This window comes from Camelus ferus, chromosome 5, assembly GCF_009834535.1.
Source record: "Camelus ferus isolate YT-003-E chromosome 5, BCGSAC_Cfer_1.0, whole genome shotgun sequence".
In the NCBI taxonomy this organism is placed as follows: domain Eukaryota; kingdom Metazoa; phylum Chordata; class Mammalia; order Artiodactyla; family Camelidae; genus Camelus; species Camelus ferus.
In genome coordinates this window covers 73,369,440-73,385,944 of record NC_045700.1, presented here as the reverse complement: position 1 = coordinate 73,385,944, position 16,505 = coordinate 73,369,440, and the positions used below count along the sequence as shown (strand labels likewise).

At 37.0% G+C, this 16,505-nt stretch overlaps 2 protein-coding genes across 2 annotated transcripts in view; one reads left to right on the top strand and one right to left on the bottom strand.

The window, feature by feature from the left end:
• The first annotated feature begins 2,973 nt into the window (after positions 1-2,973).
• Positions 2,974-16,505, top strand: part of MARS2 (methionyl-tRNA synthetase 2, mitochondrial) — a 39,566-nt gene continuing 26,034 nt past the window's right edge. Inside the window, exon 1 of the mRNA XM_032480118.1 lies at positions 2,974-9,197. Coding sequence (XP_032336009.1) covers positions 3,042-4,823 — 1,782 coding nt within the window. The 5' untranslated portion in view covers positions 2,974-3,041 and the 3' untranslated portion in view covers positions 4,824-9,197. The remainder of the gene's footprint in view (positions 9,198-16,505) is intronic.
• BOLL (boule homolog, RNA binding protein) overlaps positions 15,299-16,505 on the bottom strand; it is a 50,453-nt gene continuing 49,246 nt past the window's right edge. The window contains exon 11 of the transcript XR_004320076.1: positions 15,299-15,710. The gene's annotated coding sequence lies outside the window, so the exon portion shown is untranslated. The remainder of the gene's footprint in view (positions 15,711-16,505) is intronic.

Genomic DNA, 16,505 nt, shown 5'->3' with positions numbered 1-16,505 from the left:
TCAGTGGGAAAGTGGACTTGCAACAATTAGCTATCTATATGGATAAGAACTGGATCCCTGTCTCATATCATATATAAAAATTTCAATTCTACAGAAACAATTTGAACATCAAAAGCAAAAAGTTTATACTTTTATATGAAAATATGGATAAATATTTATCATGACATCAGAGTACTGTGTATTTTTAAGGCAAAAAAGATAATCATAAAATACTCCTAAATAATTAATTGTAAAATGACAATCATAAGATATATTTTAATAAATTCTACTATATTAAAATTAAGAACTTCTATTCATTAAGCCCCTTTAATGTGAAAGGACAAATTGATAGATGATATCTCAACCATTGAAGGAACAGTATCAAGAATATGTAAAGAACTCCTGCAAATAAATAAAAAGGCAAGCCAATAAAAATAGGCCCCAAATCTAAAAAGTTACTTCACAGGCAAAGAAACATACGTAATTAATAAATATATGAAGAGATTCTTGACTTTACTTCTATTTAGGGAAATGCAAATCAAGACCACAGTGAGATAACATCTTATTGGGGTAAAATACACATAATGTAAAATTTACCATTTTAACCATTTTAAACTATTCAGTGGCATTAAGTACAGCTGACCCTTGAACAACATCAGGGTTAAGGGCACAGACCCTCCGTATAGAGAAAAACCCAACCATAACTTTACAGTAGGCCCTCCATATCAGTGGTTCTACAGCTGTGAATTGTGTAGTGTGGGTTTATTGAAAAAAATTGCATACAACTGTATAAACCCATGTTGTTCAAGGGTCAGCTATACACTCACAATATTGTACAATGATCATCACTATCAAGTTCCACTATCAAGTTTTCATCACTTCCAGAAGAAAATTCATATCCTTTAAGCATTCCTTTACTCTCCATTCCAACTTTCTCCCAGCCCCTGGCAACCACTAATATCCTTTCTATCTCCATGCATTTGTCTGTTCTGAATGTTTCATATACTGGAATCTACAACATGTGGTCTTTTGTGCCTGGTTACTTTCGTTTAGCCTAATGTTTTAAAGATTTATCTGTGTGGTGGCATTTATTAGTACTTCATTCCTTTTTATGGCTGAATAGTATTCCACTGCATGGATATATCATATTTGTTTATCCAGTCATCTGAAGATACTAGCTATTTGGGTTGTTTCTACCTTTTGGCTATTGAGAATAGTGTTTCTATAAATATTAGTGAGATAACATTTTATACTTATTTGGCTGGAAAAAATTAAGAAGTAGATAATATCAAGTATTGGGGAGATGTCTTTAACGGTATGTTGTTGAGGGGAATGTAAATTTATTTAATCATGTTGGAAAATAGCATAACCTTGTGAAATCGAACTTTCACATCCTCTGTGATGGAGCAATAGCCCTCCTAGATATGTACCCATGAGAAATATTAGCATATAAGTACTGGGAGATATGAGAAAGTTAATAGTAGTATTGTTTCTGAGAGCCAAAAACTTGAACCTCTCAAATGAGCATTTCCAGCCATTTCTTTCAAGGAGTTCTGATATAAAGGGAAGAAAAGAAATGGAGCATTAGTGGAGGCTGAAAATTTTTTTCTTTTTAAAATGGGAGAAAAAAAAATAGCATGTATGTATGTAGAAGAGTTGATTCCCCAGACAAGGGAAAAAAGGAATTGGGGGCAGGGAAGAATTTCTGGAGAACCTGACTTCTCAGATATTTAGTCTGGATTTGCCTTCTGGTTCTGGAGGGTCCTGTACATACCATCCAGTTTTAAGTTTTACCTATCCTCTTGCCCTTCTTAAACTGCCGGATCAAATAGAGGACATCAACTAACCACCCAAAGGAAATTTGCTGTACCTACTGTAACTCCTACAGAGCATTTGATTGGTCTACTTTCTATATCACTACAGCAATTAGATCCAACTCACTACATGCCTCAATTAACAAATTATTATACAGCAGTCAAAATGAATTAATAAGAGTTATAGGCAAAACATGATCAATCAACTACATGTAGTATGATATCCTTTTTTAGAATGTTTAATGCAAGCAAAATTAAACAATATGTTACTTAGACATACTATGTACGTAATAACATAAATGCCAAAGTACAAAATTCAGGACAATGATTACCTCTGGGAGGAAGACAGGAAGACACGCAGAAAAGGAGCACATTGATCGAAATCATTGGTAATCTCCTAGTTCAGTGGTTCTCAAACGTTAGTGTGCATCAAAATCACCTAGAAAACTCATTAATACCTAGACTGCTAGGTGCTGCCCCCGAGTTTTTCATTCAGGAGGGGTGATGGGACTTAAGAATATTCCTTTCTTAAAAAAAAGATGGCCACTCACAGACCAAAGATGAGAGTATGTCATATTGCATTCCAGCTTTCTGGATCTCAGTAATCTTTTGCAAAGATTGGGCACATCACAAGTCTACCTCTTTCGTTGATTCAACAAAAATTGTGTTTGGAGGAAAGATTTCTCTTACTTTTTCAGTTCTTATTCTTCCGTCAAGTGCTTTAGGTCATTATTTTTCTTCCCTCCCTCCCCCTCTTCCTTCTGGATTTACTGTGCCAACTAGGTTCTGAGGTAAAATTTATATGCTATGTCAAATCCTTCCGTTGACCAGGGCATATGTAAAGGGTATACTGTTGCAATGTGCCACTGACTGCTGTTTGAGTAATACCTGAATACAACATTCTCGCCCACAAGCAACTCAGCCTGGAGAAAAAAGCCAGACTTATTAACATAAAATTACAACCCAAGGCAGGACACGCAGTACGTACAGAAAGGTAAAGATTTAACTGCTTTCGTAACCTGCCACACACCCGGTTCCTCTAAGCTACCTCTCTTGCGCGCTCCCACAATTCACAACCGCTGTACGGCGGCGGGCGGAGGGAGAGCGCGGGCGGGCCGGCGGCGGGCCGGCTCTCGGGCGGGACTTCATTGGCTTTCTGGCCGGAAGCGGCGGTGCTGCCCGGCTGCGCATGCGCCCCTCACACGTGCTTCTAGAACGCCCCCTCCGCTGCTTCAGTCCGCCGGAACCATGCTGCGAATTCCTGCTTTTCGGCTGTTAGGACGCGCGGGGGCGAGTAGGGTCTCGCTCTTGGAGGACTTTAGCTTACGCCACTACAGTTCGGGCGCTCTCTGTGTCCGCGACGATACAGGCGACGCGCGCGCCTACTTCACGACACCCATTTTCTACGTGAACGCGGCGCCACACATCGGGCACCTGTACTCGGCACTGCTGGCGGACGCTCTGTGCCGCCACCATCGCCTCCGAGTTCCCAGCGCCGCTGCTACGCGATTCTCCACTGGGACGGACGAGCACGGCCTGAAGATTCAGCAGGCAGCAGCTGCTGCGGGCCTGGCCCCGTCCGAGCTATGCGACCGAGTGTCTGCCCAGTTCCAGCAGCTTTTCCGGGAGGCTGACATCTCCTCCACCGACTTCATCCGCACCACTGAGGCCCGACACCGGGTGGCTGTGCAGCATTTCTGGAGGGTGCTGAAGGCTCGAGGTCTTCTCTACAAGGGGCTCTATGAAGGTTGGTATTGCGCCTCCGACGAGTGCTTCCTGCCTGAAGCCAAGGTCACCAGGCAGCCGGGCCCGTCGGGGGATTTGTGTCCTGTATCTCTGGAGAGCGGGCATCCAGTCTCCTGGACCAAGGAAGAAAACTATATTTTCAGGCTTTCCCAGTTCCGGGAGCCTCTCCAGAGGTGGCTGCGGGGCGACCCCCAGGCAATCACCCCGGAGCCATTCCACCACGCAGTCCTTCAGTGGCTGGAGGAGGAGCTGCCGGACCTATCCGTCTCTCGAAGGAGTAGCCACTTGCACTGGGGTATTCCAGTGCCCGGGGACGATTCGCAGACCATCTACGTGTGGCTGGATGCCTTGGTCAACTACCTTACTGTAATTGGCTACCCAAACGCTGAATTCAAATCTTGGTGGCCGACCACCTCTCATATCATAGGCAAGGACATTCTCAAATTCCATGCTATCTATTGGCCTGCCCTCCTCTTAGGGGCCGGTATAAACCCACCACACCGCATCTATGTCCACTCTCACTGGACGGTCTGTGGCCAAAAGATGTCTAAGAGCTTGGGCAATGTGGTGGATCCCAGGACTTGCCTTGATCGCTATACTGTGGATGGCTTTCGCTACTTTCTCCTTCGGCAGGGAGTCCCCAACTGGGACTGTGATTACTATGATGAAAAAGTTGTTAAGTTGTTGGATGCTGAGCTGGCAGACTCTTTAGGAGGGCTCTTGAACAGATGCACTGCCAACAGAATAAATCCTTCTGGGACCTATCCGGCTTTCTGCACTACCTGCTTCCCCAGTGAGCCAGGGTTGGGGGGGGCATCAGTTCGTGCTCAGGCAGAGGACTATGCTCTGGTGAGCGCAGTGACCACTTTGCCCAAGCAGGTAGCCGACCACTATGATAACTTTCAGATCTATAAGGCTCTGGAGGCAGTGTCCACCTGCGTCCGGCAAACTAATGGCTTTGTCCAAAGGCATGCACCATGGAAACTGAACTGGGAGAGCCCAGTAGATGCTCCCTGGCTGGGTACTGTGCTTCATGTGGCCTTGGAATGTTTGCGAATCTTTGGAACTTTGCTCCAGCCTGTCACCCCAAGCCTGGCTGACAAGCTTCTGTCTAGGTTAGGGGTCTCTGCCACAGAGAGGGGCCTTGGAGAGCTCTATTTCTTGCCTCGATTCTATGGACATCCATGCCCTTTTGAAGGGAGGAGGCTGGGACCTGAAACTGGGGTCTTGTTTCCAAGACTGGACCAGTCCAGGGCCTGGCTGGTGAAAGCCCATAAGACCTAGAAACTCAGTTCTTACTAGCTTGTGGTAAAAAAGCAAATGTATTATTTTCTTATTTTGCATTTTCAGGAAAGTTATACTAATGTCTTCTAAAGTGTTGTGTCAAACGAGCACATAAATAACGTCCCTGTGAAAAGAGGTTTGTAGCCTTTCAGGAGCCTACTCCCTACTCCTCAGTTCTCTGTATCCATTAACCACTGTCCTTTGTACCCCAGTGTCTCTAAGAGATCTCCAGGGGAAATATGGGTAAGAGACAACTTTGCTGATACTGTTCCTTCTCCTGGTGCCTCCTTCCAAACCACAGCTACGTTATTTGCCCAATACTACCTCTCATGGCTTGTTTTTCATTGGCCTGGCCTCTGCTGGGCAAATTAATGAGAGTGGGGGTTGGAGGCCCCCTACCTCAGCTTTTACTTTGTTATATATTTTGGGTCTCCTATTAAAAAGAGATTGTTTCATTAAACCGTTAAAAACCAGTGTCCTAGACTACGTGATTTTTGCCCATGTTTATATTTTCAGCTCTTAACTGTGACTCTCTTCTTTGCTAAAGTACAGTAGTTGTGCTTTGTAACATTACACTTCAACCAGTAGATGGCTCTAGTCTCACATATTTAATTACTTAACATTGAGGTTTCAGAATATTTAGAGTAAATTTTCTCCCTCCTAATTTTGCATAATTTAAATTTAAAGAAAAATTTTGTTCCTTTATTTAAAATAAGGATAACTGCAACCATGCTGTTTTACAGAAAGCTTTGAAAGAAGATCAGAATCCTCAGTTTTTATCAGACTACTGAAAAAGGGTATTTACTCTTAAATGTTTAGTAAGCTGATAAGTAAATGTATCAAGTTTGGACTATATGATAAATTATAAAGCTCTCTTGAGGTACTTGGTATGATAAAGTTTTTTTTTTATAACAACAGGTTTATAGGTATGATTTAAAAAAATTTGTAGATAGTTCAGAAAGGCAATATTTTCTCTATATTTCTTGGTCTTTTTTGTTATCCACATACATAATTTACCTTATATGATTTGTTTTGGTCAGTCAGGAACTATAACACAATATAGAAATTGTGGAATAGCTATTATAAATGTTAATACATTTACTTTCAAGTACTCTTTACTGATTATTTCTTTTGCTCCTTTAACTTATTAAAGTTTAAAAGTTTCTAAGTACCTTATTCAGATCTGTTCTGTTGCATTTGTTGAAGGTGGTGGTGAAGGGAGGAAGTGATCAGTGCTCCAGGAATCTCAAACTGGATTTAGGGATCTCTCCAAGTCTCCATAAGAGAATATCACAAAGAAGATGTTAAGGTATCATTTATACAATGACTACAACACAGTAAGCCAGCATTGTATCTTATAGGTGACTGGATAGCAAGGGCAAAGTTTAAAATGAGAACTTGCCTTGAGATATCCATTCTAAGCATGGTAGCAAAGCAGAGAGGGCTCACTATGAAGTAAACTATTAATGCTGGTAGTTCCCCCAGATTTATTCAGCTCATTTCTGTTTATTAATTGGTGTTGTGAGAGTTTTCTGGCTGCTTGGAAAATTGCTTAGAAAAGAATGCTTGAAGGCATTCTAAAGGTGGAAGGACCATTTCTACCAATGTTCCTTCATATCTTCCTTATTCTTCATAATGGAATCCTCGGCTTGCCATATGACATATTCCAGTTCCTGCTGGGATTACTAGGGCAGATTCCTGGGAACTAAGATGGAGTGTAATAATCTAGGGCTGGACAGCAGAGCAGGGAAAGAGATGGGATATGTTTACATGGATGAAGGAAGACAGACTTGGAAAACAAATGTTGATAACCTCTGCCTTAGAAGTGCCATTATAACGGTCTTACAGTCACTATCATGAATGAAGGGACAGTGTCTTCCTCTTGAATGATCTTCCCCATGGCCTAATGCCAGTCAGTACACTGGACCTTGGCTTGCTGGGTATTAATTCCTTTTGTGCAGTCTCATTTGTGCAGGCACTTAACTGCTACCAGAGTATTTGTGGTACTGGAGGACACAAGAAAACAGGGGAACCAAAGAGGAGAGGGCATAATTATTACAGAAGACAGGGTATTTTGAGTGAAGAAGTGAGGTAAGTTGGATGTGACTTACTCTGTGGTGATATGAAGGTGAACCAGTTGGATTCTCTAGGAGGCAAAATAGGTAAAGCAAATATTCTTTGGGTATTGAGTTGATATGTTTAGTTTGATCCAGCAGTTTAAGAATGGCAAGTGGAAGACAGGTGAAACTTAAAACTGGAGGGCATGCACTTCCAAGAGAAGGCATCCTAATCACTTGTGGGAGATGATGATAATAAACTTGAGACATCTAAGAATTCCCCTATTCCAGAAATGCTAACACCTTATCTGGCATCGTGTGGATTCCTTGACCAGAAAGGAAGTTTCTCCCAAATACGATCCTAAGGCTTTCAAATATTCATTTTGGAGTATTCTTGGAGGCAGTGTTGCAGGAGGTGACAGAGCACTGAGCAGGTGTTCATGGGATGTCAAAGTAAAGTAATAAGCTGTCAACCCAGTAGATTACAGCCTTATCTATGAAGTCATGCAAGAAATTGTAGGCAGTGTATATGTGGCACCATTGTATACTAGAGGGCTATTCCACAAGTGAACTCAAGGATTAGGCACCTCAGAAGACAGAAAGCCTATGGCTAAATGGAGGCCAAAAATAGGCAGCAATAATAAATAGTTTCATTTCAATGAAATCTCATACTTATTCTGGAAGTAGGCCTCATTATTTTTTTTAAACACCTGTGTGACTGTCAGGGCTGAGAAGAGCCTGATAAATTGAATATTAAGTTGAGAAACTCAAGAAGGCCTCTGCTGGGACATGGGCTCTGAGGCACAGGCCTTTGTTTCTTCCTCCCATAGTTGTACTTGTGATTGGCACGTAACTCTTTAGATCTGGGAATTTCTGAAACTGAAGTAAAGCCAGTAGTTGGTCAGGTTGTGGGCCTCCAACTAGGATGACTTACCATCACAAGTGGCTTGGGTAGCAGGTGGCAGTACCAACCATTTGACAGATTACTCCTTGGGCATTATGGTAGGGATGGTTTCCTGGACCTCTGATTGCTTCACCCCTAAGAGAGTGTATAGTTACAGTGTCGGCCTGCATTAATGTAACCTTGAGTTACGGTGGAGAGGCCAGGCCTCTTGACTAAGAGTTGGTCCATAAAGCTGCTGTCTGATAATCTGTAATTGCCTCTTGGAGGCAGTTCTCCCCTATCCATAGTTCTACCAGGTGTAGAACAACCGTTCTTCCTGCTGAGGTCTGGGATGCTGTAAACCTTGATGGGTCCTTGCCCTCATCTTTTGCCAGAATGAGTAATATAGTGGGCTTAAAAGGGTGTGGCAGTTAGGTGTCTGTTTTTGCTGAAAAAGTTTACTAGTTCAGAGAGCTTGAGGAGAGCTAGGGCACAGGCTGGGGTAACTAGGAGTACAGGTTAGGGGGATCAGTTCTAGAAAGCCTTGGAGTCCCTTGCAAAACTAAGACAGTATGAAGTATGTCATTTCAGCACAACACAGCTGGCCCTGCCCTTCCTCTTGCAGGAGCTTTGGATAGGATTGGTTAATTTCTATCAATAGGACACAATAAACTTGGAGGTTAATGTTGCTGGAAGGGCCAGAATAGTAACAACCAAGTTAATGGAAGTTAATTAGTGGGGACTTTCACCTTTAAAGGAGAGTGACTCTTTTTTTTGAGACAAGATAGGAGAAGTCCAGCTTAAGCTGATTTTTTTCTATCATCAAGAACTACTTTGAGTTTAGGGGAAGGGACTAACCAGTTTAGAGGTGAAATTGACTTCTTAGTTTTCAGGTAGTCCTAGGTTACCCATTATAGATCCTCTGAATTAAGCAGAACCATCTAATAGAATAGTTAACCATATTTAAAATACCCTGCTTAAGATTGTATCACATTAATCAGTTTCTACTTACATTTCCATGATGAGGAAAGGGGATTAGGAAGAGCTACACACCAAGAGGATCTTCCTATGGCCTTGACAACTAGAAATAATATACTCTGTACTGTACCTCCTTTCATGAATAGCTGTTGGCAGCTTCAGCTTTACTTGGATCTTCACCAAAGTAAGGCGAGACTATAGTATAGAAGTTCCACCCTTGGCTATGAACTGAGTTTCAATCCCATTTTGTCTATGACACAGTGTACTCACCATGGATTTTAAAGTCCACAGCTCTTCACTTAAGAACAGGATAGTATCAGATGTCAGGATGTTTCTGGAAACCGAACATACGATCTGCAAGAAGAAAATTATAGCTCCAAGGAGAGATGAGCCTTGCCTTCAAGTCATTAAGGATTTTTGAATGAAACATCTGCAGAGGCCTGAAAGACTCATTGGGTAAGCAGGACAGCTCTGGGAACAACTGTGGAAATGGATGATGCCAATTTTCTTAGTGTATGGTGTGGGTAAAGCAGTACTAACCTCCTCTAATAAGGCCATGCCTTGTATGTATACACTCTCCTTAGCTGACAGTCACTGTGCGATTTGTGGGATTGAACATGAAGATGAACTTTCAAAACCAGATTTATGACTGTTACAGATTGGAGTCATTGTCCTATTCTCTTAATACATTCAATTAAAATATGATTAATTATATATTTTCCTGATTAAAATATTTTTAAAAGGGTAATAACCTTTATTCTGGAACACATTAAATATGATAGTTCAGTAATCTGACTTCCTTTGAACTAATCTGGAAATGTCTATTGGTTAAAAGGCTATAAATACTAAAAATATAAAGTTATTAAGCATATTACACAATTTTAGTTGATCACTAAAATACTACAAATAGAATGTATTTCTTCCTAGCCAGATGAAATGTTAAAAAAAAAACTCAGTCTAGTAGAAGAGAGGAATGAGAAAAAAAGGCAAAGAAAAATGAAAAATATGGCAAAAGAAAACCCATAATAAGATGGCAGAAATAAATACAAATATATCAGTAATGATAATAAAACAAAATGTCATAGGATGAACTTTCTGTCAAAAGACAGCAATATTCAAGCTTAAATTTAAAAAGTTAGCTCTATGTCATTAAAAGGTATATACTTATCACAGAAAATGAGACATGAAGAAACACTAGGCATGTATTAACCAAAATAAATCTGGTATCATAATATTAATAGTAGATAATCTGTTTTGAGGGGAAAACCATTACTAAAGTGAGACTTAATATAAAAGGAGTAACGTACCAAAAAATTACAACAATTACAAACTTATATGATCCAATGATAGATAGCCTCAAAATGTAAAAAGTTAAAACTGAAAATAACAAGAAATGTTCAAGTTTGGGAAGAAATGAAACTGCCGATTGTGAGTTCGGAGAAACCAGGCAATGAGAAAGTAAAAATATTATAACACTAGACATTAGCATTTCAGTCTTCAGTGCTCACTATTAAGTGTATCATCACTGCTAAGTGTAGAAAAAAATGAAAAATTTATAGCAGTTAAAGTTTTGTGACTCTAGAACTCTGTCCTTTTCCATGCATGCCTCTGTGAAAATAATGACTTGCTTTTTGAATAGAAATATTGGTAAATATAGCTGTTCAGTAAGTCTTCTCTGGATTATTAAAAGGGGAGGATCCCACGGCCACAATTTTGCCAAATTCTCTTAATTATTAGTTCAGTAATAAGTGAAGGTGAAGGGAGGGAACCACCAGTTCTGTGTTCCTTATTTGTGTTCTCTCATTTACTTTTTCGTCAGCCCTATGATGTATTCTTCTAACTCCATTTAACTGGTAAGAAATTGAGACACAGATTAAGTAACTTGGCTAAGGTTATATGGCTTATAAAACAGGAGAGCCTAGACTCAAACTTGTTTTAGTGCCAAAGCTCAACACCATCCTTAGCACCACGACAGTGCCTGAGTGTGTACTGAGGGCGCTGTGTCGTGGGGAAGAGGAGGTAGTAAAATTAGTTCTTGACACTAGATTATGAAAGAGATGAGTGCCAGAATAGAAACTTAGGAAAAATACTTACCTTATGCTGAAATATGGTACATTTTCCTTTTGCTCAGTAGTTTCCTTTATACCTGAAGCCTGCTTATGTGTGCTGGTGTAAATTGTTAAAAGTGTTAATAGCTCTATAGTCTCTGTTTTTCTTTTCCCTTAAGATTATTTTGTTTCTTATTTTCAGAATAGGGTTCCAGGTTTTTGAATCCAACAGTTCTCTAAGTGAAAGTATGTTGTCATAAATTCATGAATCTAGTTATTTAAAAATAACATTTTACTAATTCTTTACACATTTATCTCTAAACATGAAAACATCAATATTCAAGTTTTATTTGAGTTAACTATTATAGCAACAAAGCCAGAGAATTTTATTAAAGGTCACAAACACTGAAACTTTTTCATTTCATACATACAGTTTAATACAAATGAACTTATTAAAAGACTCATCTATTTACTAACAATTTAAGTTCTGTGAATTTACTGAACATTTATTACTGTATTCTTATGACATCTTTCCTAACAAGCCTGCAGGAACCAGATTAAATGCCCTTGACTCCAGTTATTACCAAAGCAAATACCACCATGTTAGCAAAAATGCCACACATTGGATAATTCCTGGTAAATTGTATCTGCTATATGTCATATATGACAGTCAAGTTTTAACTTCTACAAGTTAGAGACTTTATTATGAATTGCATAAAGAATACGCTATTGTCATAGTTTACTTTTTTTTTTTTAATGAAATGTAGCTAAAGTTGGGCTACACCGTGAAGAAGTTCAGTGTGAAACCCATGGTATATAGGTCTTTTAGCTATCATCTAAGTTGTACTTCTAAAAATGTATCAAAAACTATTAAAGTCTTTGCTAACTTGAGAGCTAAGAACATCTACATTTTATTTTGTTTTAAATAATTTCTTCAGAACTGTTTAAATTCAAGCTACACAGTCCCATAGTTAGCAAGGCACGATGGGTACTTTTCCCGTGTTTTTTGCATGGTAGATTACGACTTGTTAATAGAATCAGACTGATGTATTATAAAAAAAACTCTACATAGCATTTTTAAGATTACCTTTGAAAATCACTTACGAAAGGAATTTATAAAGCCTTTCATAAAGCAGAGAATCCTCAGTCCTTGTAAATTGAAATTACTGCATTAACTTTTTGTATTTAAATTTCTATAAAAATTGTATTATGGAAACGCCCTACATTTTTAAAAAGCAAAACTTTTTAGTCCTGAGTTCAGTTTCATTTTACAACTCATTATTGGAATGTAATTAAATAAATCAAGTTACAATGTGTAAGAATCCTATTTTGGTATTATAGAAGAAAATTGTTAAGTACTAAAATAAAATTAATTATTGAAAATATGTGTGGTTAATTGCATGAAAGCTGATGGTAGGATTTTCACACCATTTTAAGACTGGGGAAGAGTATATTTTGCTGAATATAAAGGAAATATTTTTAACATTCATTATGACATTGTCTGACCTAGCTTTAAAAGTAACAATAATCAGTCCTCGAAGTATGAAGTTTTTTCTTATTAAAATTTTGTCCACATAAAAATCAGCTTCTAGAAGGTAGTTAATTCATAACAAGTTTTAAATAAAACATTTTTGGATGTAACTAATGTCATAAAATTAGCTTTCTAGCCTAACAAGACTATATAGCACTTCTTCCTTTTTTCCATAATCCATGGAGACCATCTAAAAGCGGAGCTATCAGTTCTGGGGCACAAAAACCAATATAAATGTATAACTGTGTATAGCTAAGTGTAAAAATTAGGAAATCAGCCTGATCTCAGAAAAACAAAGGAAAAATAGTGAAGACTTACTGCTTAACATCTAATGTAGTGTGAAGGGGACTAGCCAAGTTCAACTAAGTTATCAAGACCCATCATTGGTTAAGTTTGTAGAGGTAGATGTCTTAAATATTCAATATGTGAAGGTAGGTAAGTCTGAGCTCGAGTTTTAAACAAGTCATTCTTTAAAGATAGGCACATAGCTAGGACACAGGTGTAAAAATGTATTTGGTAAACACAGGATTGTTGATAAGCTTATTTTCATTTTTCCTTTGGCTTAGACATTAGGATATTAAATATGTTATTTTATTGAAAGCTAGTCTCACAAACAAACAGCTGGTACATCCTGAATAAAAGAATCCTAAGGTTGACTTTACTAATCAGTATTTGGGTATGTATAGGGTAGGGAAAATTTACATCTATTACATTGTTTAAAAAATAGTTCACATAATAGATCAGATACTAATAAGGATTTTAGGAAGTTTCTTTTAAGTGTTGCTAAAAATATGTTATGTAAGTGGATATTGTGTAGCTTTCTTTGTTTTGGTACCAAAGTTAGACATATTAAAAACAAAGATCCTAAAAATGATTAGCAAGAAACACACTGAAAGTTATTAAAAATCACCTTAAATTGTTAGTGTATACTTTAAAACTATTATCCTTTAGATGTTTTCTCCAAAACACCAAAGGAAAAAAAAAGATATGCTTTTTTAGGTAATTTTTTTATGTTAATTAAACATTTCCTTTATATACTGTCATTGGTTGTTTCAGAACTATATGCGGTTAAGCATGAGGGTTTAGTATCTATATCCTTGTTCATTTTTATATCATGACCTAGAATAAAAAGGACTTTGATAATTAAAAGTTAAAACATTGATCTTTTTATAGTTATTAAAGCTGTTTCTGCTATCATGGATATGTTATATTAGCTATAAAATAAGAGGAAAGTATCACAATTTAGGCAGAACAGGCTTTTTTTAGTACATTAGAATTAATGAACTTTCACATCACCTCTATTTTTTCTGTATTTTATATCTGGAGAGAAAAAGGAAGTAATATAATTTTTACAGAATTGAATGAATGTACTATGGAAGTACATCAGTACATTTTTGTAAAGAGCACAATTATCTACAATACCTTAGCTAAGAAAAACACTAACGTAAATTTTTTTGAAGCAAATGCAATTATTCTTGGACTCTTCAAATTTGTAAGTTTTAGAACAAGCCTGAATTATAAATATGGGATTAAAGTGTATACTGAAAACACCAGACAAGTGGAGTATTAGACTGTTTCATGATCTTTTTGACTAGAGCTTTAATTATAGAACACTGGAACATAACATACAGCATGCTACTTTCAAAATAAATGTAGCAAGTAAAATATTCTCAATAGACGGACTGGTCTTTGGATATATACTATTTAGTCTATAACTGTGCTATTACATTTTATTCCTCAACCTAATTATTTTAGCCCAGAAACATTTTGGTGATTATACTCCAAAAATATATACATCAATGGATAATTAATTCTTCTTTATGAGACAGGATAAAAAAATTAACTTATAACTGGGTTATATCTTTCTAATATTATAAGAAAGTTTTAATATATAATTCTTATTCTTTCCTAACAAGTGCAAACCAACTTTAGTTTTTGGAGTGGACATGAAATTAAAATAGTGAAAAAAGTAAGACTTCTAGTATTGTGCAATCAAATTTAAATAAATGCTTGAATAAATTTCCTTATAGTTAATTTAAATATTGCTTATTTATATAACAATTTTTATTCTTTTACTATTAGCCCAATCTTCTATAAAATGAATATAATGTTTTTGCAGAAGAAACTTGGGGTATATATTAAACAGGCAGCATTTAAAGAGAAGTTGGCATGGCTGTTTTAAAATTTAAAAAGTTCTATTAAGTGTGGTGTTTTTTAATGAAAAACTTTCAATTCTGTAAGAGCAGACAATCAAGCTTTGTATTTAGAACGTGAAATATAATGTTATGGTTAAGTTTTATTTAGTCAAAGTTAATGTTTTGAAAGTCTAGAAACCTTAAAAACTAAGACCTGAATGAAAGATAAAAAGCAGTATTAACAGTGTCACTGTGTGGACATGATAAATGCAGTGAATGCTTATACTTGCTAAGATGCTGTAAGAACCCTTATGCTTGCCTGAATAACAAGAGTGCCAGAAGTACATAAGGAGATAGAGATCTTTAAGTATATTTAAGAATAGTGTCAACTTTGGCCATTGTAATTGATATAAAATAAATGGTCATAATATCAGAGATTTCCAGATATTATATATACAAATTGTTCTTATATGTATTAATATCTGGCAAAATTTCTAATGTAAACCTAGAATTTGAAATGTTTTATCAAAAATATTGAAATAGGTAAAATATACACAAACCTAAATATAGTGAAAATAATGCGGAAGCTAGAATCTTCTACACATGCTATCTCCCCAACAAGATAGTGTTTTTTTTTTTTTTTTTAATTTACCTTATTACACCACATGGCTTGTTGCTATGTATGTTCTGTATATGCCATGCTATGTTTAAGAAATATAAAGCTTCCGGAATAAAACTGTAAAATCCAAACACTAAAGATGTTTTCAAGTGGTTGTATATGACATTATCATGTTGATAAGATAACCAGATGATGACCAAAATTTTCAAACTTTATCAAGATACTTGTTTTATAGATATGACCTTTATTTTATTTGTTACAGATTGTAAGTCTATGTTACTTAAGTGTGTTGAATTATTAAAGGAAACCATGATTTTATCCTGTACCTCCAATATTCTGGCTACTTAGATTTCTTTACTTCCCTTAAAAAAGCAAAAACATTTAACCTTAAGCATGTCCGAAACCCTCACATTTGTTACCAGACCACACATGGGGCCAGTTGTTTTCTATTATTGGATATAATAGTTATCCAAGTCTCTACTTAACAGAATCAGTAGAGGAAGATGCAGTAAGAACTGAATTCTCTGCTCTGAAATCTTTTCTAGGATGAAAATGTGGGCTTCGAGAATATCGAGGTTTCAAACCTACAGATGAAGGCTGAGAAAAGCTTCTTCTCACAGAATGTAACCTTGGTTCCTATTAAGAGATTTAGAGAAAATTAGGGTTTTAATGCACTTTAAATGGCTCTTATTTTATAATTACTTAATGGAAAGATTTAAAAAATAATATTAACTGGGCCTGGATTCTGAGGAGAGAAGGTGTACATTAGGAAATTCCCACTAGAAAGAGTAGGCTACCTTATAACCCACTGCTGGACAGGGAGGCGTCTTAGGGCTATAAAAAAGACTCATAGCAAAGGGTGTGAGAATAGCCACATCTAATAGTATTTCTGAATTATTAGGTTCTACTTCCTCCTTTGTGCCAGCCCTAAACTTTGGTAAAGAAAAAAAGATTTATGTATTTAGTGATATACAAAATTACAGGCAGATCCTATGGTTGAGAAAGTGTCTATCCAGAGAAAATCAGGGAATTATTAATAAACTTTGATGTTAATAGAGGAATATCCTACTATTAAATATCTAATGGATAGACTGTGTTCTAACAAATGATTTTTATTTGATCCACTGTTGAACATAAGGACTGCTGGAGATACTGCTTTGCTCAATATACTTGAGAATAGGAAAATTTTAGCTAAGGCATCTCTAATGACAAATACCTTACTTCAGAGCATCAGTGTTTAGCCAGATCCTTTTGTCTCATCATTTGCTCATCATCAAAAAAAATCTCGTCATTTGCTCTGTCTGCTTTAGATGACCTGAGTTTAAATATTGTGATTCAAGAAGAATGCAGGCATCAAGGAGCCTAAGGAGTCTCTCTTAAAGATGAATAAAACTTTGGAAGTAGCATGTAGGCTAAATCAATTACCCAGCT